This window comes from Mercurialis annua, linkage group LG4, assembly GCF_937616625.2.
Source record: "Mercurialis annua linkage group LG4, ddMerAnnu1.2, whole genome shotgun sequence".
Lineage (NCBI taxonomy): Eukaryota > Viridiplantae > Streptophyta > Magnoliopsida > Malpighiales > Euphorbiaceae > Mercurialis > Mercurialis annua.
Window position 1 is genome coordinate 24,408,129 of NC_065573.1, and position 26,994 is coordinate 24,435,122.

Below are 26,994 nucleotides of genomic sequence, written 5' to 3' on the forward strand. Positions count from 1 at the left end.
ACAACCCTACTTTCAGTTTTGGTAATACTTGATTTGGTATTTGCTCACCTCTAATTCTGTAGATATTAAAAGGAGTAAAAACAATAAAGGTTAAAGAAAGTTGTTTTTTTAGTAAAAATAGACCTATTCTAATTGTTAGCAGGAATTAGCGGAATTAATTATGTTAATGAATAGCCCACTGGCTGCAGAGGGAGGGTCGAACCCCTGGTTTCTAAAAAAATGCTATTATGAGTGTACCAACTAGCTCACAACTCACATGCAATGAAGTCGTTGGACTGTTAGAATCTTATAATTAATAATTTATAATAAAAAATCAAAAAAATAATTTTTTTGATTAATGACTTTAATATGAGAAGTGCAAAAATAAAATAATAATTTGAAACCTGTAACATGACTCTTAGTTTAACGGTAAAATTTAACCTCGTCTAACAGAGAGATATAAATTTTAATTTTCAAGATATAAGAGTCATTTTTGCGCAGCGACAACATGAAAATTTTAATTGTCAATTGAGACCCGAAAAAAATAAAGGAGTCAAATGAGATTTTAGGTAAATATTAGGATCATTTTTGTACTTTATCCCTTTTTTTTTTCTTCTATATAACATATGACAGAAAATGAAATAGTTCGACACACTTAATCATTTATTTTGAAAAGGCAATTATATCCTTCATTCTTGTCATATTTTACTATACTGTTTATCTACTCAATATATCTAATTCTCTTTCTCTACAATAAAGAAATTAGCATTTTCATTTTCTTTTTTGTCTTTGGATTTAGATTTAAAATTACAAAGAAAATAATTAAAACAAATTATTTTTTTCTGTTTCCCTTGCTTTCACTCTAATTATGGACCCACCGCCACCACCATTTTTTACACTTCCCACAGCTACTATAGCCGGCGCCGCCGTCCACTCCGTCGCACCGCTAACTCAAACCTTTCCAACTGCTGCTCCTCTTCCTCCAGAACAACTGACACCAGAAGAAGCAGCTGCAGCTGCAGCAGCTCACAACCACACAGCTCAGGCAGCTACAGATCCAACCGCCACTCAAACATTTAACCACCCGCCGTATGCTGACGTAAGTTGAACTGGTTTCTTAATTTTCTTGATTTGAGCAAACCCTAAATGTTGGGGATTTTGGTGCAGATGATATATGGAGCCATAACGGCGTTAAAAGAAAGAGACGGGTCAAGCAAGAGAGCAATAGCTAAGTATATAGAGAGCGTTTATACAGGTCTACCTCCGACTCACTCGGCTCTGTTGACTCATTACTTAAAACAGCTAAAAAACACGGGTCAACTCGTTTTGGTAAAAAAATCTTATAAACTTGCTAGATCTGATGATATCAACTTCGACAACATTTCATCTCCTGATCTTAATCTTAATCACAATCCTCCTCCCGCCGCTGTTTCCGCCTCCGGTGGGCCGAAAAGGGGCAGAGGTCGGCCTCCGAAGCCCAAGCCCGCCGAGCCAACTTTTGACTCCGGTGATGCTTCTGGTGCTCTTGTAACGGTTCCTATTTCCACTGCTCAGACTATTGGTTCTGCTCTAGTCAACCCTCACACCGAGGAGGGGAGCAAGAGGCGTCCCGGGCGTCCCAAGAAAGTGAGCCCAGGTGGCGGTGGAGGTGCGCAGGTGGCTGCGAAGAGAAGAGGGCGGCCATTCGGGACCAAGAAGGGTCCAGGGAGACCTAAAAGGCTACCTAAATCTGTCGTTGTTCCTTATGCTAACGGTACTGCTGCTGCTGCTGTTGTTTCTCCTAGACCTCGAGGCCGTCCGAGAAAAGGTACTGGTCCTGCTGCTTCTGGCTCCGTGGGTGCTGGAGCGGTTCAGGGTAAGCGACCGGGGCGGCCACCCAAGGCGGCTGTTGGTGGTGGTAAGAAGAGACCCGGTAGGCCTAGGAAGGTATGTCTTTGGTTAAATACATTTTCAGTTCTGTTATTATATAGTTTATGGATGTTTATGTTTTGGCGGATATATAGGTAACTTTTTTTTGTCAAAGATTGGAAAATCGACTCATATATATAGGTAACTACCAAAATAAAAATGGTCTAATTCAGATTTTTAGTATAGAATGGATGTTTTTGAATTAGGTTGTACGATATTGTCCCACTTTCTTGGGGCACAAAAGTGGATATTTTTTACATTTGTTTTAATTTTCAACATTTAATTGAAGAATATTAAGACTAGGACATTTTGAATTAACTCACTTTTCATATAGTAAGTTGGGTTATTAGATAGTATCTGATATAGTTATGAACTTTAGAAATGAGTTTAGGATTTGCAGATAGAGTTTAAGAAACTATTTTGTATCTCAAAATTTAATTTCTTTGTTTAAAGTGTGTGAACTTATTTATGAGTCTACTTTAAATGTGTGACTATTTAGTTATAGAGTCAAGAAAGGAATTTGGGAATTGGAAGTAAAAAGGAGTAGAGCTTGTGGTTTAATATAAATGAGCAATTATTTAGTTTCGAACTCAAGCAAAAATATGGAATATGTGATTATTTAATAAGAAAAATGTGTGTGTTGTAGGACCTGAATTCCTAGCTAAAAAATGATGTAAAATTGCATACATCTGAATGGTCTTGACAATTTTCAACTTCAATTTTGCTGTCATGTTCTGTTGGATATATTGAACTAATTTCTTACATGATTTGCCATTTTTGAATCAAGAATGCAAATGTATCTTGGGGAGCAACTGAACCATCTCAACAGCAATCAGAAGCATATGGAGATCTGAAGATGAAACTTGATTTTTTTGTAAGTGATAGCAATTTAATCATACTTCCGAAATCGTGAAATATACGGTTATTTTAGATACGAACTTTGATTCATTGAAATTAAAATGGTACTTGCAGCAATCAAAAGTAATGGAAGCTGTGGGTGTGTTAAGGCCTCAGTTGACGATTGAAACGCCGATGAGTGTAGTAGCTGCAATCCAAGAATTAGAAGGCCTCGCATCAATGGACATTAATACACCATTAAGAGAGGAAGCTCCGCCACCGCCACCACAGGCTCAACCACAACCACTGGCTGCGCAGAATTAGGAGAAATGCATGAAGATTGTCTATTTAATTTAACCATGATAGATGAGGAAATTTTAAACAATTCTTCTGTAAAGAGAATCAAGGATGACTAATTCTTGTTCATATGAAAAAGAGGCATGTGGTTTGATTTTTGAACCATGGATTTGAGTATAATTGACCAAACTGGCAAATTTAGTGTTTCATTAGATTTCAATATTATTGATCAGAATTTGAATGGCTTCAACATGCAGAAGCTTGGCTGACGGAGGACCTCAGTTAGCGCTAGAATTTCATTTCTTGTGTTAGTTTACAATAATGTGCGTACAAAATACCGTCACTTTTAAAAATATTTGTAAAATTAGGGATTGATTTATTCTTTTTTTGTAAAAATACAATGTAAAATAATTTTTTTTTGTAAAATACTAAAAAATAAATACATTTATAAAAATATGGTTTGGGTATAATGTATAATTTGATATACTTTGTATATTGCTAGTAAAATTTTAATATATTCTAGTGTGTATATTTTTAAGGTTCTAGGATCGAATTACGTGCTTCATACGGTACTTATAATATAACTCACTAATGTATTTTATTTATTATAAAATGAAAAAATATTTTAAAATTTATAATTCTTCATCTTTCCTTCGTCTAATAAATTATATTTTTGAAATGTAAATGTTATAATATATATTCTTTTGTTTATTACTATTATTTAAAAACATATCAATAGACACCTATTTTTCGGACATGTAAAAGTAATAAGAGACTAAAGTATCTGATGATGATTTTCAAAAAAATTCGTCTGAGCGACGAGTTAGCGGTCTGCATGAAGAATTCAAGCGAAGTACAGTAGCGGACTTGAGGGATTAAAGCGCAAATAGCATGTAAAAGTCCAAAATTTGTTATTTTTTTAAAATCTATTATTTGAAATCTCATATTCTAAATGGAAAAAGTTAAATGTATTATTTTAAAAAATTATAGACTATCTAATAATCTATTCCATCTGTCCCAATAAAATTGTCCACTTTATCTTTATCATACAGTTTAAGAAAAATAATCATTGTTTATGGGTTTTGTAATTTTTTTCTTACATTTCTTGTCGTACCCTTATTAAATATAGGGTCCAATTATAATTTATTTTCAATTTACTTATTAGTTGATTTTAATAGGGGTAATATAGAAAATTTGAGTGTAAAAATCATTTTTTTTGAAAGTGAACAAGAGTTTTGGATCAAAAAAATTTTCAAAATAGACAACTCTATTAGGACGGAGAAAATATTATTTTCAAAATGTTTTTTATGATTTTATTAATTTTAAAACTTTAAGCAATAAAAATCTAATTTTGTTACATATTAATGGTTTGAAATTTACAAATATAAGAAAATTTACGAATTCAAATTTTATTCAAAAAAGTGCCTTATTTTGGATCGGAGATGCCTTAAAAAAAACAGTCCATCATAATAAGCCACGTGCCTTATCATTCGTTCTTATCCATTACTGCTTTACTACCAAATTACCAATCACCAACAGAGCTCATCCAACGGACTTTAAATGCACATAATTTAATATTGTGATAAAATTTTATTTGGTCCCTAAACTTTTAATATAGTGTTATGTACCTCACTCATTTCAATCTATTTTGTTGTACGACCTGTGGCAATAAAAAAATGGATCAATTCAAAAAAAAAAAATTAAAGCATCCACATTTTTAATAGAAATTGGGCAAACAAGAGTATGTCACATAAGGCAGTACCACAAATTGGATTAAAATAGATGAATTAAATCACATTAATCATACTTTTAACTAGTCACCAATATTAGCACCTGAACTTTTAATATAATATAACAAATAATTCAATTTATTCTTTTTTGAATGATATTTAAATATTTTTTTTAATATGTCTATATGTATTGCTTGTATATATTTTTTATATGATCATCTTACTATTAGTTGTTCCAAATATTACGACTTATTTTCTTGTTTCATTCCATTTATATCTATAATATTAATAATGTTAATTTATAGATTAATGTTTAAAATTTATGAGTATTTAAATGTTAAATGTATATTACGTTAAATTTATCGTATTTGGATAGATGAACGGTAAACAGTGGCGAATCTAGACATGATATTTTGAAGGGGACAATTTGGTGGTGGGTCATACGCCTATTTTTGTTGAAACTGATTGGAGATAGTTTTCTTTATAATAGATCCTGATTCGAAGTTCCGTTTTGATTAGTATGAAAAAATCTTGGTTTTTTGTACAGTACATATTTTTCAACAAAAATTTCTAGCTGCAAGGCTCAACTTATTACTAAATTGGTATGTATGTATTTTAATATATATAATAAGATAACATTTTAAATAATTTTTAATAATAATGTATAGCACCAGGTCAATATTATTATATATAAATAAAAAATATATTTAAATTATAATAAAAAATAACATCAAACTTATTTTATGGTAAATTAATATAATTGTTTTCATTTGGACGTCTTTTTTTTTTTTAAAATATATGGTTACCAACAAACATATTACCAATTTTTTATTTATCATTTTAAACTTATGAACATAAATTAATAAATTTTACAAAATGTTATTTTAATAAAACCAAAGTATTCTTTCACTCTTTCCATTATATTTATCTTGAAATTCATATATGTTTCCTAACACTCCCTCTCATTCTACTAATAAATTACTAGCATTAAAAAGTAAAAATAACAAGTTGCATAAAGAAAAGGTGGATAGCCAAAGATTAGGTGTCAAATCACATATTTTGCCTTTGTAGCTTAAATACGCAAACTCAATGAAAACTGCCCGCGCCTGAAAAAGCAAAATGAAAAATTGATTATATACACCAGCCAATACAATACCAGTCTTTTAGCATATATTCCAATAAATGGCATCCAGTTGTAAATCCACTCACAGAACAGGGGCAGTTACGTCATCATGGAGTAAAATCAAATTTGGATCATCCATTTCTTCCAATCAAGTTGGGTCCGATCCCTCATTAAAACTCGCCAGCCTGTCATCCACCACCACCTGTTTTTAAACTACACTCTGTAAGAGCCTCACCGCCGACGGAAATTCCCACCGGAAAGTATTAAAGCTCATCATTTATATCAAAAAGACAATTATATCCTTTTATTTTATCATATTTTACTATACCGTTTACCTACTCAATTTTGTTATCTACCTCTCTAGAATAAAAGATTTAACATTTTATTTTATTTTTCTGTCTTTGGATTTAGATTTAGATTTACAAAGAAAGAATTAAAAGAAAAAAAAAACTATTTTCCTTCATTTCCTTGCTCTCACTCTAATTATGGACCCACCACCACCACAACCACCATTTTTTCAACTTCCTACAGCTACAATAACCGGCGCCGCCGTCCACTCCGTCGCACCGCAAACCCAAATCTTTCCTACTTTTCCGTCACTTCCAGAGCAACTAGCACCAGAAGCAGCAGCTGGAGCTGCAGCTGCTCACAACCACACAGCTTATGCAGCTACAGCTACAGATCCAACCGCCGCTCAGTCGTTAAACCACCCGCCGTATGCTGACGTAAGTTGAAGTAGTTTGTTAATTTTGTTGATTTTCTTGAAAACCCTAAATGTTGGGGATTTTGGTGCAGATGATATATGGAGCGATAACGGCGTTAAAAGAAAGAGACGGGTCAAGCAAGAGAGCAATAGCTAAGTATATAGAGAGCGTTTATACAGGTCTACCTGAGACTCACTCGGCCTTGTTGACTCATCACTTGAAACAGTTAAAAAACAACGGTTATCTCGTTATGGTAAAAAATTCTTACGCTCTTCCTAGATCTGCTGAAACTGTCACCGTTAATAACTCCGACACCAACATTTCACCTGCTGCTCTTCCTAATCTTAATCCTAATCCAAATCCTAATCCTAATCCTACTGCCGGCGTTGCTGGTTCTCCTACTGTTGGGTCGAAAAGAGGCCGAGGCCGGCCTCCTAAGCCCAAATCCACTGAGCCCAATAATGCTCCTGCTGCTCCTGTAACGGTTCCTGTCGGACTTTCTATTTCTCCCAGTGAGGCTATTATTTCTGCTGTAGTGAGCCCTCAGAGCCAGGAGGGGGACAAGAGGCGTCCGGGGCGTCCCAAGAAAGTGAGTCCAGTTGGAGGTGGAGGTGCGCCGGTGGCTGTGAGGCCGAGAGGACGGCCGCCGAAGAGCGGGCCGTTTGGGGTGAAGAGGAGCCCGGGGAGACCGAGGAAGCTGAAGTCTGTTGCATCAAATGGAGTTAAGAGAGGTCCTAAAAGGCTGCCTAAATCTGTTGTGGTTCCTTATGCTAATAGTGTTGCTGCTGCTGCTGTTGTTTCTCCGAGACCTCGAGGCCGCCCCAAGAAAGGTACCGGTGGTGCGGCTCCTGCTGCCGCTGCACCTGCTGCTTCTGGCTATGTTGGTGCTGGAGTGGTGCAGGGAAAGCGACCGGGGCGGCCGCCAAAGGCTGCTGTTGGTGCTGGTGTTTTTAGTCATAAGAAGAGACCTGGTAGGCCTAAGAAGGTATGTTTTTGGTCTAACGCATGTTCTGTTTTTATGTGTTTTGTTATTATGTTATTGATATTTATTTTTTGTTGTTTCTACTTTCAAGAAATGGGTTTATATTTTGATTGGTAACGACCACATTGGAAATGGCTTGATTCAAATTTTTGGTATAAGAAATATGTGTCTATTGTGTACAGCAAAGGCGTTTTCTTTTAAAATTAGGCATGTTATTTACATTTGTTTTAATATACATGTCAGTTTCAAAAGATGGGTTCTGCATTTAATTCAAAAAATCCAGAAAGAGGAAATTTTGAACTAACCTAGTATTCATTTAGGAAGTTCGATTATTACAATATATAGTTATGAACTTAAGAAATGAATTCATATTATGCAGATTTAGTTGAAAAATATTTTTTAAAAGTTTATTTCCTTGCTAAAAGTATGTCACATTGTGTTTACGGGTCAGCTTATATGACTATTTAGTTACAGAATCAAGACATGAATTTGGGTATCATGGTATAAAAGAAAGACAAATTTTAGATGTTCAGAATTTAAATTCTTGCTAAAAGTGTTGTTTAATCTTGAATTGCTGTTTGTTGATGCTTTTATTTTGTTATGAATTACTCGAGCAAAAATAAGGAATCTGGTGATTATTTAATATTTAATAAGAAAATTTTATGTATTGAAGAACTGGAATTCCTTGTCGAAAAGATGCTGTAAAATTATGGACTAACCTACTATTGATATTGTAAGTAGGATTATTAGTATTAGTTGATGTATAAACTTAGTAAATGAATTTAGAATAGATTAAGTTGAAGAATGTATTTTTCTATCGCAGTAGTTTATATCCTTGCTAAAAGTATGTGATTTTGTTCATGAACGTACTTTAAATCTGTTAATATTTAATTACCAAATCAAAAATGAATTTAGGCTACCATGGTGAAAAAAATATAGATTGCAAACTAAAAGGCTGGTTTAATTTTGAATTATTCTTTAGGCTAAATGTGCTGTTATTTAATTATGAACTCAAGCAAAAATAAGGAATTGGGTGTTTATTTAATATGAAATATTTATGTAATGCAGACCTGCTACGGTGTAAAATTGCATATATTTGAACGGTCTTGACAATTTTCAACTTGCAATTTGCTGTGATATTCTGTTGGGTTATTAATATTAACGTTTTACATGATTTGCCATTTTTAAATCAAGAATGCAAATGTATCTTGGGGAGCAACTGAACCGTCTCAACAGCAATCGGAAGCATATGGAGATCTGAAGATGAAATTTGACTTTTTTGTAAGTGATAGTAATTTAAATTATATACTTCTGAAGTCGTGAAATCTACCATTGTTTTAGAAACTCTGATTCATTTAAATTAAAATGCTTCTTGCAGCAATCAAAAGTAATGCAAGCTGTGGGTGTGTTAAGGCCGCAGTTGACGAACGAAACTCCAGTGAGTGTAGTAGCTGCAATCCAAGAATTAGAAGGCCTTGCATCAATGGACATTAATGCACCACTAAGAGAGGAAGCTCCGCCAGCTCAACCGCCACAGCTTTAACCACAACCGCCACTTCCACCGCTTATCCAGAATTAGGAGAAATGTCCGAAGATTGTCAATTTAATTTGCAGCCTTAGCGGGCTCCGTTATTAGGATCAAAAACTAATTGTTGTTCATGTGAAGAGTAGGATGTAGTTTGATATTTGATGAACTGTGGATGCTCATTTCTTTCCTTTTTTTTGGGTACTGTATTCAGTAGATTTTTCAGTACAATTGATCAGAATTTGCATTTGGTTCAACATTACATGAGTAACAACTCATGTCTTCTTTGTTAATAGTTGATCTATTAGCGCTGGAATTTTATTTCTTTTCATAGTTTTTGAATATTGTGCACACAGTTGATGGATTTGTTTCCATTTTTCAGTAATTATATGACATTCTCTCTAATTGCAAGATCAAACAAGATACTGTAACATATTTTAGAGTGACCATAGTTTAAATAATTAATTTCACAATCATATTTATCCTAATAGTTAGGGTGTTAGTATGTAGTTCACCACGTGGAATGTGAATCATATACTTATCATTTAATACGTGGAGATAATAAATGTCATGACCCATTAATTAATATAGTTAAAATATAATCATATACTACTTATCATTTAATACGTGGAGATAATAAATGTCACGACCCATTAATTAATATAGTTAAAATATAATCAATTAATATTACACGATAAGTGAACCATTTATAATTCTACGTAATAAACTAGGTTTGTATAAGTATATATCATGGGTATGACAACAATATTAATGTTCTCTAATTAGTTTTTTTAATCATAAAACGGGAGAGCATTTGTGAGAGGAATTGAGTTAATGGTCTAATAGATTGCTCTTTAACACTTATGCTATTTGATTTATAGCTTAGTGATTCCTCTAATTAGATAATGTTATACTCCACAAAAAAGAAAAATGTCATCTTCTTCTCTGACTCACGTTGGTTTTTGACAATGAGATGGGGCGGTTTTCCGGTTTTGGCCGAAAATTTATCTTCTTTCTGTCCTTATGTCCTTATATTATCTACTATATTTACTTATTTTTTTTAATAAGTTTTCCCTGTCAGGGACTATAGTTTGTTTTGGAGTGTTTTTATTTAGCATTTGTATGAATAGATCCGTAGTCATTCAATTTTTTTTTTAGTATATGTTCAAATTTCAGATATAAGATCTTTTATGATTCATTATTTGCAGCTTAATTGAATTATGTCAAAAAAGATTAAATTAATATGGAAATTTTAAGGATGAAAATTGTGCACGAGAATTTCTACAATTTGTCCTATATGTTTCGTTAATTTTCGAGTGGATCAAGTGAGGTTTAACTTACTCTCTTTTTTCCCCACAAATTGGACACAATGCATTGGCAGCTTTGACAGATTATCTTATTGAGCATATACTTTGTTTAAATGACTCCCTTTCATATGAAATGAGGGAGATTGAAGAATTTTATTCATTCTTAGGTAATAAATTTAATTTACCCTTTTTGATATTTTTTCGTATTTAATTTACTGAGGTGTACTTCGAATTTTCATAATAGAATCTAACTTTTTTCTTTTGAAACTTTATTTAATCTAACTTTTAGTAAATGAAAATCAATTAAAATTCCACTAGCATATTCTTCTAAAAAATATTCATTAAAATTTGATTCTTTTCTTTTGGTAAAACCCATAACGGTATTCCTAATTTGTACCTCTTTTATAATTAAATTCTCTAATTTTATTTTTGTTTAATTGGATTTCTGAACTTCATTTGTCATTAGATAAAATAATAAGTCAACAAATTTGATTTAAAAATTCTATCGAAAAAGTTTGGATGTTACTTTCTAAAGAAAATGATTGTTAGGTATGTAATTTATTATATCAATCAATAAATTGTTTCTATCTTTATATTCTTTAACAATACTATTTATCATTATACCCTTACACTTATATTTATATATAAACATTATATTATAGTGTTAGTACTATACATTTTATATTTATTTTAATAAATCTATCATAAAATACAAAAAAATTAAATTAAATTGCATTTCAGAACGAAATTAATTTTTTTTAGTAATATAAGTTACCAAGCGGATTATGACATTTAACACTTGAAAATCTCCTCGTAAGAAAAAACTTGAAAATCTCAATGATTAATATGTACAGCTCTTAAAATTAAGCATTTAGACCTCGCTTGATTCATAACTATTAGGACTTCTGTTCTATTGGTGTTGAGCGGTATGTAATTTCTTTCATCGTCTCTACTATCATGTCGGCTTTCGATTCTAGAATATGGGGCGAAACGCTTTCCTTCGTCATGCATGTGATTTCTTTCATCAGGTTTTGGCTTAGATTTTTCTTTGGTTCTTTCATGTTTTGGATTTTTGCCTTTGCCTCTTTTTCTTTCAGTGCCCTTCGCCCTTTGTCTAGCACAAAAGACTTTTATTGGCAATCAATTAGGTTGGAGAAGGTGGTAGGTTTGTTTGTCAGCAACTTTTCGACTTGCTTTTCAAATCTCGTTTCCTCCAGGCTATGTTGATGTTTAGGTTGTCTATCTTTATTGCTTTTTTATTGAATCTCTCCACATAACTCCGTAGATTCTCACTTTATTCTTGAACACAAGATCATATTATGCTCGTTGTTGTTTTCGCGGGTATGTTAGTCAGACACTTGTTAAGAAATTCATTAGAGAGTGTTATGTAATTTTTAATGGAGCGCGATTTCAATATGTTGAACCATCACTGAGCAGTTCCGTTCAGCGTTGTTGAGAAGACTCTACAAATGATCGCATCGGTTACGCTAAGGAGACCCATGTAGAGTAGAATCTAGATGTATGATCCCTTGGATCTCCTTCTCAGTTGAAGGCTGGTAGGGTCGGCCATTTCAGATTGTGAGGAATTGTTTCCTCCATGATTTTCACCGAAAAAGATGAGCCCTTTAGTTTCAGGTCATTCAAATCTAGTTTTTCAGATTTTATCTTTTTCAACATTCTTGCTATTTTTTCTTCTAAGTCTTCATCCGCTACATAGGCTACTTTGCTCTTAGGTGGGCGTTCAGAGGATTCTCCTTTGTCTTCTTCCTGATATTTTTTTTTTGATTGGAATTTTATGGTGCTTTCTTTGTTCTTTTGCTTCTGATTGGGACCTCTTCTTTGTCACTCTGCACGTTTCTCCTCTTAGGCTATTTCTATCTTTGCCATCTCTTGCTTCGGCTCTTGGGCCATTTCTTTCTCCGGTTCTAGTGTTGTTGTTTCGTTGGGCGATGTTCGCTTGATTTTCATGATTTTCTGGATTTTTTCCATCTTCATATGTGTTTCTTTCTTCGTTTCTTCTAATGGTGTTCTCCCCTCCTTCTGTATTTCCTCCGCTATTCCTTTCTCCTACTTCCAAATTCCGCCCTCGTCCGATTTGAGGAGGGGTCATGAATTCTGCTTGTTGTAAGTTGATGCTTTCGATATGAGTTTTTGTTGCATGTCTTGCTTCTTCTGCGATCTTGTCCATGTTTTTCTAGAATTGTTCTAGAATCTTTGTCATCATTTGATGTTAAATATTTGAAAAGACTCATGCTAGAGTAGTTTTTCCGTTTCCACCTAGCGATTTAAAAGCAACGGGTGCTGTTCCCCGGATTGGCTAAGTTTGATACCCTATAGTTGAGCTTAAAAGGTCTTTGGTTCTATGCGAGGTGCTCCCAAAGACATTTGTTGAAGTGTCATACCTTAACTATTTTTATAGTAGTGAAATCTGACCTGGTTGAATCTTAGAAGAAAAAAAAAGTTCTTTAGAAAATAGGGTCAAAATAGGAAAGAGATTTTTACTTTGTAGCATGATCTCTATCTTGCCTTTTTAAAGAAGAGTGCTAAATAGAAATATATCTTCCTGATTTAGATTCAAATCACTTATACAATATCATGAGAGTATAAAGAGATTACCTCAATCATTCATCTTATAAAAACTCTATAAAATTCTTAAGCTGTATATAGAAAAGTCAAATCCTTTTTTGTTGTTTAAAATAGGGGCAATGTCATAAAAATTCACCAACTTTACATGTTTTCTCAATTTAATTACGTTATTTAAAACTTCTCATAAATGTACACCAATTTTCATTTTTTTCCCAAATTCATACACGATGCTCACATGACATTCATTCATTTGTGCTAGTTACTGAGGTGTAAGCCATTTTTAACCAATGCATTAGTGACACATCGGCACCGTGTATGAATTTGGAAAAAAAAAATGAAAGTTGATGTATTTTTACGAGAAATTTTAAAGAACGTGATTAATTGAGAAAACGTGTAAAGTTGGTGAATTTTTATGACAAACTCTTTAAAATAACATATGCATCTCCATCACAAAATTATCCTTAAAAATTTCATCCCAAGTCTGTCTTCAATCTAAATTAACGACTCTCGGTAGTTCAAACTAGTGGCTTCTCTATCTCTAAATCAACTTCTTCGTGTCGAGTAATTTTTTTCTTTCAAATTGCAAAATCCTCAAAATGATAATTTTTTAAAATAATCATAATACAAAATCAAATATGAAAAAGCAATTGTTGACATATTTGTGACCCGAGTAGTATGTGCAGAAACCATTTAATAGGTATTTAAGTATGGATTTGATCAATAAATAACAATATAACAAAATTAATAAATAACATATGAGATATACGTGGTTCAGATAATGTACATCCACTAATTTTCAAAAGAAGTATAAAATTGGCGGTGAATCGTCAAATACAGAACATCTCTAGTAAATATGTCCTTAAAAAAAATCCATAAAATGTTTAACTCTCTACAAAAAGTAAACCAAAAGAGTTAGGATTAACTAAATTTTTTGACATCACACCCCCCCCTTTTCTCTTATATACATTAATGTCTACTTGTGTATTAGGTTGTTTTAATTTTATTTTAAAAAATAAACAAGATAGAGTATTTATAGTGAATAAATAATTCATATGATATTAGAAATTTTAATTCTAATTATACTATACTTTCTAATTATTTAATGATAATAAAATTATTTTTCATTCAAATACTTCACAAATAGAGTTTTAATATAAATAGAATTCTAGACATTATTTCAACATTTATTTTTATTTAAGTGATTAAATATGAAGTTGAATCGGTTACACTGTGGATTGTGAAACATGATTTGTGAACAAATTGCTTTGACGGCCAATTCTCCTTTCATCCGGAACTGCCTGGGGCTCATCATATTATACTCGCGGGGGGATTGGCTCGTGCTAGATATAGGTTCCTCCTAGATTTTAGAAAAACAAAATAAGATTAGTCCGGTTTTTGAACTTATGACTCGAGAACAAATAATTCATTCACAATCATTTTAATCAATTAATTATTTATATGTCAATCAAAGACAATATCTTTTATTTTTAGTCAATTAAAAATAAAATTGAATCATTCTAGTTTTTAAATTTGTTCATATTAATAATTTTATTTTTAAATACGAAAAATATAGAGAACATTATTCATAGTTGATCAAAATAACTAAAAATAAACTGTATAATCGTGAATAACAAATTCAGGGACCTTGTTAACCTCTGCTAATATTTCCTAAAACAATGTTTGATTCCATTCATCCAAAATGGTTGACAGCTGAAACAGAAATCCTAGAAAAGAGTAAATCCCACTTGTGTGAGTATTTGCTATTTATAGAAAGTGGAAGGACCCACTTTGAAACATTATGGACTTAGTTTGTTGAAACCTTCTCAAATTAAGGGTCCGTCTTCTTTGAACAAACCTTCTCAACTTTTTCTATAAATACTAAATTCTTTATCTTCATCCCAATCTCATCTTCTATCTTCAATCTTGTCAAATTTCCAATCAAATTGAAGAGATTCCAATTTCCAACTTAAAATGTTTTGATTAGCTAGATCATACTTATATTAACTGATGGACACAATAAAATTTAAACATTTCAGACTTTTTTATAAACCCAATCAAATTTTTAATTTTAATAATTTTAAATAGTAATTTTTAAAATTATTTAATTGATTTTTAAAATTATATATATCATGATTGCAACACTAAATTCTAAGTAAAAGATTAGTAAAATCAAAGTAGAATTACTAGTGCATTAATTATTTCATACAAACAGAAATGGATGGATATGGAAGTTGTGTGCACACCAAATGGCTAATTAGCTACCCAATACTCCATCCCTTCAATCTACTAATAAACAAGGATTAGCATACCAATATTTTCCTTTTATAGTGAAGTGATAGCTTTGAATGGGACTAGTTTGATGTTTTATCAGTCAGGATTCTTATCTATATAGCTTCACATAAACATGTAATTAATGAAGTAATTATTAGGATGATATGAATAGAAAATATTTAATTGTTAGAAGAGTGAATAATTAAAATTAAAATCAAATAAATGAGTTATTTTTTTAATACTATAAGAATTTTCATTAAGTCATATCATAACAAGTTTCGGCATTGGAAATGCGTTTCTACTAACATAGTATAGAACGAGATGCATGAGTAAAAACATGTGCAACAATATTTGCAGATAGTTAAATAAATTTTAAAATTAAATTACATAATTAAATTAAAAAATAATAATAATAACGATAAACAGAAAATGAATAATAAAATTGAAATTATACTATCAACACTAAAAAATATTTTCTTTTGCCATTAATGTTTGCAAAAAATAGATTTAAGCAGCTAATATATAAGAAAGTAAATCACTTATACATAATACATATAATGAATTTAGATTCGACCATATTTAAAATAACTAGAACATAATTATTTAGACAGTTGACTATTTAAGTTTATAAACTCCTTATTTATTTATTTTAATGATATAAGATATTCTTCATACGAATTAAACTAATCAGCAAACATAAAATTGAAAATGCTAGGCATTGTCAAATATCTGACTTAATAACCAAGACCTAATAAAGTACACATAGTTATGAAATATTAAATAAAAAAAGGAAATTAAGATATTGAGCTATCAAATGACCAAAATTAGGTGAACACTAAGATAGCAGGTGTAAATACATCTATTCTTGTTCTGTTATATGATTTGCCATTTCATGTGTTAATTAATTTGGTCATGATTTAGCTAATCATAATAATACACCCCTAAGAAAAAATAAAACATTCCTATTTGAGGCCATCAAGATTAGGCATGTCTATACATATTATTGAATATTTTATGCATATATTCTTCAACAAACATCAATCAACTCTAAGTACACACTGTTTCATTTTCAAATTCTAGTTCAATTTGAGAGAAATACTTACATAGACTGATTATGTGTACTAATGAATAAAATTTGTAAGATTTTCTCAATTTAATAAGTCTAATGTCTTAAAAATATCCAATATTTTATCCCATTTCAATTTTACCCCAATATTAAAAAATGTTCAATTTTATTCTATTTTACATTTTTTTTGTTTCAATCGTACCCTTATATATTAAATTGATATTTTTTATTTAAAATAAAATTCAGAAAAATTCTTCAAAAAAACAATTTTAAAAATATCCAACCTTTTATCCCTTTTTCAATTTTACGCTGATGTTGAAAAGTGATCAATTTTATCCTATTTTGTATTTTCTCGTTTTAATTGTATCCTTAGGTATATTGATATTTTTTTTTTTGATTTTTTTTGAAAAAGATCAATTTAATGTAAATAGATCAACTTAATGTAAAAAGGGTCCATTTGAAGATTTTTTTAGACTTTTTCCAAATTGAAAAAAAATCATTTATGTTTAAAAGTACAATTAAATTGGGAAGATATAAAATATGGTAACATTGACCAGTTTTCAAATTCATGATAGGATTGAAAAGGAAAAAAAGGTAGGTTGTTTTTAAGACATTAAGCCATTTAATAATACTAGTTTCGCATTACGTGCTATGCACGTGGCTCGTAACGTAACTCGTCAATGAACATATTAATAAATTTATTATAATTATATCAATTTTTTTATTTATAATTAATATTAAATTAGTTAAGAATTTTTTTAAAAGTAAATATAATATATTCGGCTATTAAATTTTTTCCACCCTGAATTTATTCTTTTTTTGGTTTATAATAAACATAATTAAATAATTAATTTAATTTTATTAATAATATCTTTAAAAATAATAAGATAGAAATTTTAATAATATTACTAAAAGATAGGTATTCCTACTAATTTGGAAACAATTTAGTTATTTTGTACATATTAAAAACTAAATTGGAGATAATTTAGCTACCTATTCTAATTAGAACTTTAATTACAATATGGAGATAATTTAGCTACCTATTCTAATTAGGACTTTAATTACAATAGTGATTAATTAAATAACTAATTAGTTAATGACTATAAAACCTTCATTTAGTAGTAAACTGAAAAGGATTATTCAGTAAATTTGCCTGTCCCCCCCATCCGTACTTTTATATATAGTATAGATAAAGTATGTAAAATATCGATCAATAAAAATTCAATTTAATACTAAATTAATTAACTGTATATCTTATTATTTAAACAACTAATTGTAGTTTGAAAATTTATTTAACTAATTTAAATTATGACTATTGTGAACAGAGCAGGGGTGCGGCTCACCTAGACTTATGGCACCCTCGATGATTTAGTTTGAAAAATAGAGTTCCCATCTAATTTATTTAGGAAATATTTTTTCTATCGACTTGACAATCTCTCGCGCCTATGGATGAATTGTCGTGCATCAGACCAAAAGATTCAGAATTGTGGACAGAATCAACTCTTGTACTTGGCTTATTGATTTTATCGATTTATCACGTATATCTCAAATAAAATTAATCATCTCATCAAAGCAGGAAGTCCGAAAATAGAATACAGAAAAGTAAATGGGTAGAGAATAAATAGCTGGAAAGATAAGTGCGGAAATGTAAACATGCATTACATTTAAAACTTGCATATAACTCGATCCGGACTGACATCGTAAACAAGAAGCAAGTACTCCTAAACAAACATCTAATTCTGGGATTTCAAACATATAATAACAGATGTGGACTTTATTCCGATTACATGCCTAAAACCTAAACCAGATGTAAAAGTGAGATCGATTTTATTAATTACCATCTTGAGCACCTATAACCACTAATTACACTTTTCATGGCACTTTTAAGATTTCTATGTGATTAATAAGTTGGGAGCTAATTTAACATGATTATCTGATTAAGTCTGTTAATGATGGATCTAGACATACATTCAGAGCAGTAAACAATATTTACATGCCTAAACAGCAGTTGATAAACATAAAGGTTAGAAATACTTTTAAACCTTATTATGGAGTGTAAGACGGTTGTTTGTCATTTTTATGTCAATACAATCAGATTCGGGATCTGGTCGAAACACGGAAGTCGTTTCTCTGGTTAATACGAGTTCATTAGTTTAAACTAAGGTCAATTCCGAGTATAAACGAAACAAAAATCTCCACTGAAAATTATCGGGCTAAAGATCGGGCTTCAAGGCCCATATGACATGGCTTATGGAACTGTTGCTGACATGGATGGGACTAAATAGGGAAAACAGAAAATAAATCTAGAGCTAATTAACTTTGGCTAACAGTTCAAACGAGGAGCGATTCCGAGCTCGGATGAGGCCGAAAAAGCAAAAACAAGATTCAGAATAAGGATCAAAGATCTAGAAGTGTTGAGGGAGCAAAATCATTGTGCCAATAGAACTGGCGGAAGCTCCAAATCAATGTGTTTTCAACGCCACACCTCTGGGTCTAAACTAAATTTCAGATTTCATATGAAAAACATGAAAAAAAGGCGGAAAACACATGATTAGACTTGTTAAATCCATATGTAAGTAAAATAATATGTTTAACAGCAAATAAGACATCCTAAAACATGGATCTAGAAGCAAAAAAATGAAAATCATGACAATTTATTTAAGAACGCTAAAAACGTAATCATGCATCCTAATGAATCAGAATCAAAACAACATGCATATATGACAAAAAATATGAATTTAAAGAACAATTAGGGTCCTCAGAAGTATTATTTATGAGTCATGAGGTTGTTTCTGGAGATTCAGATGTAGAATCTAGTGTAGACTGATGTACATTAGTAAATCTTTGATGATTTGAAGCGTAAGGTCCTGATTTTATTGACAAAAAGTGTGTAATTTGTGTGTAATGTGGTGGCTATAATTTTTGGCTATGGTGGCTAGATCTAGGATTTGTGTGTACAATTTATGGTTTCTTTTTGATTATGTGCCACCCTTTTTTAAGGTTTCTAAAGCGGTATTTATAGAGGTAGATTACAAATAGGGTTAAGGTTAGGTGTTTAGGATAGGATAAAACTATATTTTTAATTAATTACATGTAATTTTCGTATTGATAATTGTGTGCCACGAAAAAGATGGCAAAGGGTCGTTTTTGGTCCCTGAAAGTGTTACAAAGGGCCTCGAGGGTCACCAAGTTTAGGTTTTGGGCTATTTAATATGTCAAACCTACAAATTGGCTCATAAACTTCTATTGCATTGTAATTAATTCAATTTTTTAGACTTCTATCACAATTCCTTTGGATATTTATGAGTTACTTGCGGCAATTATGCTTCCGTTTTTCAAGTTTGCCGCTATGCATTGCTTTAGTCCGCTTAAATTCTAATAGGCAGATCATTAGCTCGTTACCAGAACAGGTGTCTCTAAAAATCATTATCGGACGTTCAATCTTTTATCACTTTTTATCTGTCCGGAAAAGAGGTGTTTAACTATACACTAATAATGATAATTTATAATATTGATAAGTAATAAAATCTAAAATATTATTTTGACATGATTTTTTTTTAAATTGATTTATAGTATATATATTAATCAATTTTAAATGTTTTATACAATAATTGTTTTTAATTACTTATCTTCTCTTCTTAGTGGTGGTTAGATTTTTAACTATAATCTAACATCCCTAAAGCGTGATAATCATCAATTTATAGTAAAAAACACTAATTTTAGTTATTTAAATTGATTATACAAGGCAATTTTCCGACTCAAATTGTTTACTTATGCTTTTATTATCTTTCCGATTCTTTCACTTGACCAGCTTTATTTCTTAATTTTTAAATAATTTAGCATCAAGCAATTATTTGTTCACTTAATATTAGCATTAAGTTAAGTAATAAAAATTGTATAAACAAATAAAGATAAACTGTTAAAGTTTAATTAATCTATATAACCATACTGATTTGATATGTTATGAGGACTTTTTTAATACGAAAACGTTAATTGTTTATATCAAAAGTGACGAGATTGACTGGTTTGATATTTTGTGAAAAATTGGAAAGACGATTTAATCCTTTATTCTATTTAGAATAGGCATACACTGGCCACAGAAGAGGTTGAAACAGTAATTAGCCAACTACAAAATACAAGATAAAAAAAGTTCATTTTCTCTCTTTAAAATTGCTCTCCCTTTTCTATAAAAAAAGTTTTTTCATCTTAATTATTTTGATAGTGGGAGAAGGTGATTTTCCGGCTATAGTCGAGAAATCATCTTCTCTCCGCCCATATTACTACGATTGGAATTTTGAATTTGATTTCAATAAAGTTCCTTTTTATATTTATTTTGATTTGGTCTTTTTTTTAAGTCTAATACATCTTATAAGATTTCTCCTCCTTTTTTATTTGGATAATATTATTTAGCCCACCATTTTGTACCACCTTCATTGTCCCTCCTTACGTGTCAGCATTTAATTTGTCCAATTCCCCTCCAAAAGTGTATATCTCAAAAAACAACTTTAAATGCATACATTAATTTGTTGCCACATCAGGCGGGTCAAAGAAGGTGAGTTAAAAAGGAGGATTATATAGCATTACTCTTTTTATTTAGATTTTTAGATCTACCAAAAATCTTTAGTAATTGTTTGTTTTTCATATTCAAACTCTTGTAGGTCTAAAGATCGGGAGGTTTGTGGATTCTAACTTTATAGATCTAGATGAAGATGTTGATTGGAAATAATAGAATTGATTCTTCCGCCTTATCGGGAGAAGGAGATCGAAGTCCCCGTTCAACGGATTTTGTTTATCGTTGAGTTAAATTTACGGAATCAATGACTAAATTTCTTTTCATCTTTGCTTTGCTTTTGCTTGTATCGTGGATTGTTTGCCTTTATTTGGTTTATTCAAACCTTAAAAGATCATATAGAAAATTCTTGTGATATGACTTTCATTAGGGATGGCAATGGGGAGGGGATTCCCCGTTCTCCGTGGGGACCCGCCCCTAATGGGGCGGGGAATCTCCACCAATTACCCCCATGGATACGGGAATGGGGGAAAATCATTCCCCAACCACGGGAATGGGGAGGGGACGGGGAGTATAGTCCCCACTCCATGGGGATCCCCATCCCCGTCCCCATGGAGACCCGATTTATATTTATGCATATTTATATTATATTAGTATAAGTTTTAGTATATTATTTATAATTTTAAATAATTTAATTTAATTTTTTTATTAGTTTCAATTTAGTTATAAATATATAATATTATAAAAAATAATAGTATTTTCTATAATTAGTTTTTTTTAAATATCTTATGAAAATAATGAAATTATTTATAAATTATATTTAATTGTACGGGAAACGGGAATCCCCATAGGGATGGGGAATCCATGGGTATGGGGACGGGGATGATTTAAACTCCATTAATTAAATGGGGACGGGGATTTCCCATAGACACGGAGATGGGGATGGGGATGGCTTCCCCGTCCCCACCCCGCCCCATTGCCATCCCTAACTTTCATCCTTATTTTGTAATCTTCATCAATGAACTTACCTTTGAAAAAAAAAACTACAAAATACAGTAAGTCGGGAATAATTTAAATACAACGGGTGTACATATTAATGATTAGATTATTTGCAAGTGTTTACATATTTTACATTTTTTTGTATAATTAGAGAAGAAAAATGTTTGTGGGAGGATTTGAACCCACGACCTAACAGTTTATTACTCAACGTTTTGAGGAAATATTTTACATTTATTCAACAAGAATTTTACGAATAATATAACACTGCTTATAAAAAAACCAACTTAATTAATATCCTATTTAAGACTTTTTTTAATTATTAATTATTAAAAATAAGATGGTATATATTAATTATATTGAAAGTTTCATTTGTAGAATTAATGGAACGCACAAATTTATTTGTGCTGAGCAGTTTTGTTTAATCCTCTTATCATAAGTCTATAACAATTTTCGTAACAACAAACTATATTTTGATTATTTTAGTATTTTGAAATCAGCGATGTCTTAAAATCTGAATCTGTGACTTGTGATTTTTGGTTCACGATTCAACTAATTTAATCACAAGTTAAACTACTTAAAATAAATAAGTGATTTTTTAAAATAATAAAAAATATAATTAGATTTTATGTATGCACGTTTGTAGTTAAAGAAAATGTATTATAATTAAATCGGTTGATTTTTACAGTTCAGTCTGTTTCATTATTCATAGGGCTATCATATGTTTATTTTGGTTTAAGACGGTTAAGTTATATTTTTGATTTTTATACAGAATCAAATCAGATAGATATTCTATTTGCGGTTGAATAGATTAAACCAGCCGATCCGGTTCAAATCTTAAAATACTGTTTGAAACTAACATAGCTAATTAATTATTGAAAAAGAAGGTGTGATTAGTTGACCATTTTTATACTAAAATTCGAAAGTCAACCAGAACTGAAATTCGAATAATGGGTTGCATTGCATCCATTTATAGGATGGTCGAATTATTGTAAGTAATATTTTCAATTGCAAAAAAAAATAAAAAAAATTAAACATTGAATCTAATCATAATCATGTCAATCATTGTCATTAAAAATACAATTACCGCTAATCAATAATTGTTAGATAAGTAAACCATATGTATTTGATATTCCAATCTTTCTCTGACTCTGTATTGGATGTACGGTGTACATGTAATGCTAATGTCTGCATTGGGTGACCTAATTTCTGTATTGAAATTATTAATCTATTTTTTTTTTTTGATAATCAAATAACTTTATTGAGGATAAATCGAAGCAGTTACAGACGTAAGATATTCAGGAAAGTTCGAAAACCAATCCCGATGACCTGACAAGGAACGAGCATTACGCGCTAACAAGTGCGCAGCTAGATTCGCAGACCGCCTTACAAAAAAAAAAAGATAAACTAGAAAACTGCTCCGCTAATAAAACACAATCCTCAACCAACAAATCACCCTTAGCAAGCTCGGGATTTCGAATATCTTGAACTAGAAACACATACACACACAATTAGTGTCTATGAATTATAAAGGCAGAAGGTATAAAAAAACCCTCAAGTTTTTTTCAAAAGTACAAATCAGCCCTTTTACTTTATTTGGGCACAATTAAGCCCCCGTGTTTTTAAAATTGAACAATTAAACCCTTATAATTTTAAAATCGAACAAATAAACCCTTTTAATTTACTTTTGGGACACTTACCCCCTCAATTTTTTGGTAAATATTTTAAATATTAAAATTATTTTTGAACTTTTTTCCTATATGAATATGAGAGACACGTCAACTATTAACGAGTGTTTCTAATGATGTTGGATGAAAGGGGTTATTTGTTCTATTTGAAAATAAAGAGGGCTTAATTATATCCCAAAAAAGTAAAAGGGCTGATTTGTACTTTTGTGAAAACTAAGAGGGTTTTTTTGTACCTTTTGCCAATTATAAATAAATACTAGTATGAATTTAAATACGAAATATATTTAGTATACATTTTTATATATAAAATCCAAGAACACCACATTATACAAACAGATTATACAATACGATACATATATGTTCAACTAAATGTATAATTGAATTAATTTGTTTAAAATAATACAATTGAACTCATTTAATTATTTGAATAGTATATAAATTTATATAATTTGACATAAATAGAATTATTAATATCAATTAAAACTCACCATGGGTTGGCTCAATTGGTCACAAATGTGGACAGTAAGCATGAGACTTGAAAAAACCAAGGTTCGAATCCCATTTTCCACAAATGGGACTTATTGGAAGCATTTGTGAATGAGTTGTTAAGGCCCATATTAAGTGGGAGGTCCGGGCGGTGGGATGCCGAGACTAGCCTCTCCGGGGGTTTACTCAGGTGGTCGGGTTCCGCCCTAAAGGGTGGTCGGGCTCCGCCGGGGGTTCCCTCGTCACCAAAAAAAAAATATCAATTAAAATAAATAATATAATAATTATATAATAATAAAAACAATATAAATTGTTTTCATGTCAGATTATTAGAATTGATTTTTATTCCTTTGTGAATATCTAATAAATGTAACTATTTCAGAACCGATTTAATGATATTTTGACGATTTAAAAAAAATGAATATAACAAAATAATTTAACAAAATTTTAAATATAAATAAAAATATTTAATCATGTTTAATTATATTTAAATGAATTAATTGTGTTTAACTCATGGACGCATGTATTATATAATGGTGTGGTGTTTAAATTGCGACGTCTATGCTTGTACGTACTCCCTCCGTCCCGTAAAGATAGAAAAAGCATCCATTTTACAAGAATTAAGAAAGTAGTTATTTATAGGTAACTTGTGATAATTTGTCTAAATTACCCTTTGTAATCAATTAGTTATGTACATTTCCCAAAGCCACTTTACTAAATATAACACTTACAACTCCTTTTTTTTATTTTTTCAAAATATGCATTGAATGTTTTATGATAAGCATGTAGGGATATTTTGATAATTTTTGACTTAACTAACTCCACTTTTTCTATTTTTATGGGATAAAAGAAGGTGGTACTTTTTCTATCTTTACGGGACGGAGGGAGTATTATCTAATTGTTTTTCACGTGATAAAACAAATTACCATCATTACCAAGTAACAATGTAATTAGTATTAAATGTTTTTTTTTCTTTTTGAATACTAGTAGTAAATGTTAATATTGCTAAACAACTGCTAAAGTTATTACCGTAAATATACAAGTACAACATCAACAATACAAATATTGGCAAAAGATAAAAAAAATTGTTTTTTTTAAAATATAAAAAATTTTAAATTAATTTTAAACACAATTAAACCTTCTTTATTTCCAAAATAGAATAAATAATCCTTTTCGTCCAACACTATCAGAATTCAGGAGCACCTGTTAATTGCTAACATATCTCTCACAACCATATAAAAAATGTTCAAAAATAATTTTAATGTTTAAAATATTTACTGAAAACTTGAAGGGTCAAGTGTTTAAAAATAAATTAAAAAAAATTAAATGCTCTTTCCAAAAAAAGGAAGACTTTATTGTACAATTTAAAAACATCAAGAGTTCAAACAGTCTAAAATATGTGTTCTTTTTGAATAACGTAAATTTTTTTTTTGTATCTTTTATCAAAAATATTTGTAGCTTATTATTGCTAATAAAATATTAGCTTACATGATTATTTGTAAAATTTGAACTATTGTCGGATATAAATGAAAATGAATATCGGTTATTTATATATTAGCAATTGAAAATAATTTTTAATATTTTTATTTGTGTTTTTATCCCTTGATGAACGACAATAATTTTAAAATTTTAAATCAACTAATAGTATAATAGTTATTGAAATTATTGATATGAATTGTTTTATATAAGATAAACTTAATTAAATTATAAAATTATTTTAAAAAGAGACGGAAAGAGTATAAATTAATTAAATTATAAAATTACCATCATTTATTTAAATTAGAAAGAAAAAAGGTTCAAACACAACCCTCTATATCACTTCAAATTTAATTGGTATGATAATAATGCAAATTGGAACAATATAAAGTAATATAAACGATATATTTATTTTTTCCGGAGAAATGACTATAATAAAAATTAAAAATTAAAAAATAAATTAAAATTATTATTTTTTAAAGTGAGATTATAAATAAAAAGAAAATTAAAAAATGAAGTATTTTTAGATAAATAAATAAAAAAAACTAATAAAAAGAAAAATTCAAATGAAGAATAACGGTAATTGAAATAGTTTAGTTGAGAATTTTAAAAGGTCACTAAATCTATAAATTTTATACGAATGTATAGAGCTGGCAACGGTTCATAACCCGCCAGTTCTGGTTCGAAACCGTCGGAACACGGTTCAAAAGAAAATGAAACCGGCCCGGACCCGTTTAGATAACGGTTTGGACCCGGCCAGTTCCGCTTCCGGTTTCAAGTCCGAGGCGGTTCGGAAAGAAATTAAAAGTGAAATTAAAATTTAATTACTAAAAGCTAAAAAGTATATATAATTTAAAACTAAAATAAATAATAATAATATAATATAACTATAAAAATATAGAATATAATATAAAATAAAATATATATATATATATATATATATATTAAAATTAAATAACTTTTATCAATGAGTTGGACCCTTGAACCGCCGGTTCTGATCTAAAACTGCAGTTTTACGGTTCAAAAAATTTATAACCGGTCCGAAACCGATCTTTCGACAATTCCAGGCTGATTTCGACTTTAAACGATTTCGGATCGATTCACGGGCTGACCCGGCCCATAACCTGCTTTACGAATGTAAGTTTTGTACTCACAAATCCATATGATATTAGTTCCATTGTTAGATTTGACGATTATACTATGCAGGTTAATCCACTGCTTTTTTTTTTGTTTGAAATCATGTTTAATCCATTCTAAAAATAGAATTGACCTAAAACATTGAGAGTCAATGACACACGTGTCTTGTCAGAAATATGTTCTGATGTTTTTGGTTTCACGATTTTCAAATTAGATTTCCATCTTTGGATTATGACTAAAATAACACATATTACTTAGGTGATCACCAATAAAACTTTTTTTAATAATTATATTAACACGATAATAAAAAATGAAAAATAAAAACAATGCCAGTTTTTTAAAAAAGAGTTTAGGTCTCTAAAAACATTGGTGCAATTATAACTAAA

General features: G+C 30.3%; 2 protein-coding genes across 2 annotated transcripts; both read left to right on the top strand.

Annotated features, from left to right (window-relative positions):
* The first annotated feature begins 694 nt into the window (after nt 1–694).
* On the top strand, nt 695–3,218 carry LOC126676780 (histone H1-like). The gene is made up of 4 exons (XM_050371062.2): nt 695–1,078; nt 1,147–1,905; nt 2,675–2,761; nt 2,860–3,218. Exons 1-4 carry the CDS (start codon nt 848–850, stop codon nt 3,046–3,048), a joined length of 1,266 nt encoding a protein of 421 aa, XP_050227019.1. The 5' UTR covers nt 695–847; the 3' UTR covers nt 3,049–3,218.
* Nucleotides 3,219–6,259: 3,041 nt separating this feature from the next.
* Nucleotides 6,260–9,378, top strand: LOC126676779 (uncharacterized). Its single transcript, XM_050371061.1, has 4 exons — nt 6,260–6,599; nt 6,670–7,563; nt 8,755–8,841; nt 8,939–9,378. The coding sequence occupies exons 1-4, from the start codon at nt 6,360–6,362 to the stop codon at nt 9,101–9,103; spliced, it is 1,386 nt and encodes a 461-aa protein (XP_050227018.1). The 5' UTR covers nt 6,260–6,359; the 3' UTR covers nt 9,104–9,378.
* The last annotated feature ends 17,616 nt before the right edge of the window (nt 9,379–26,994 follow it).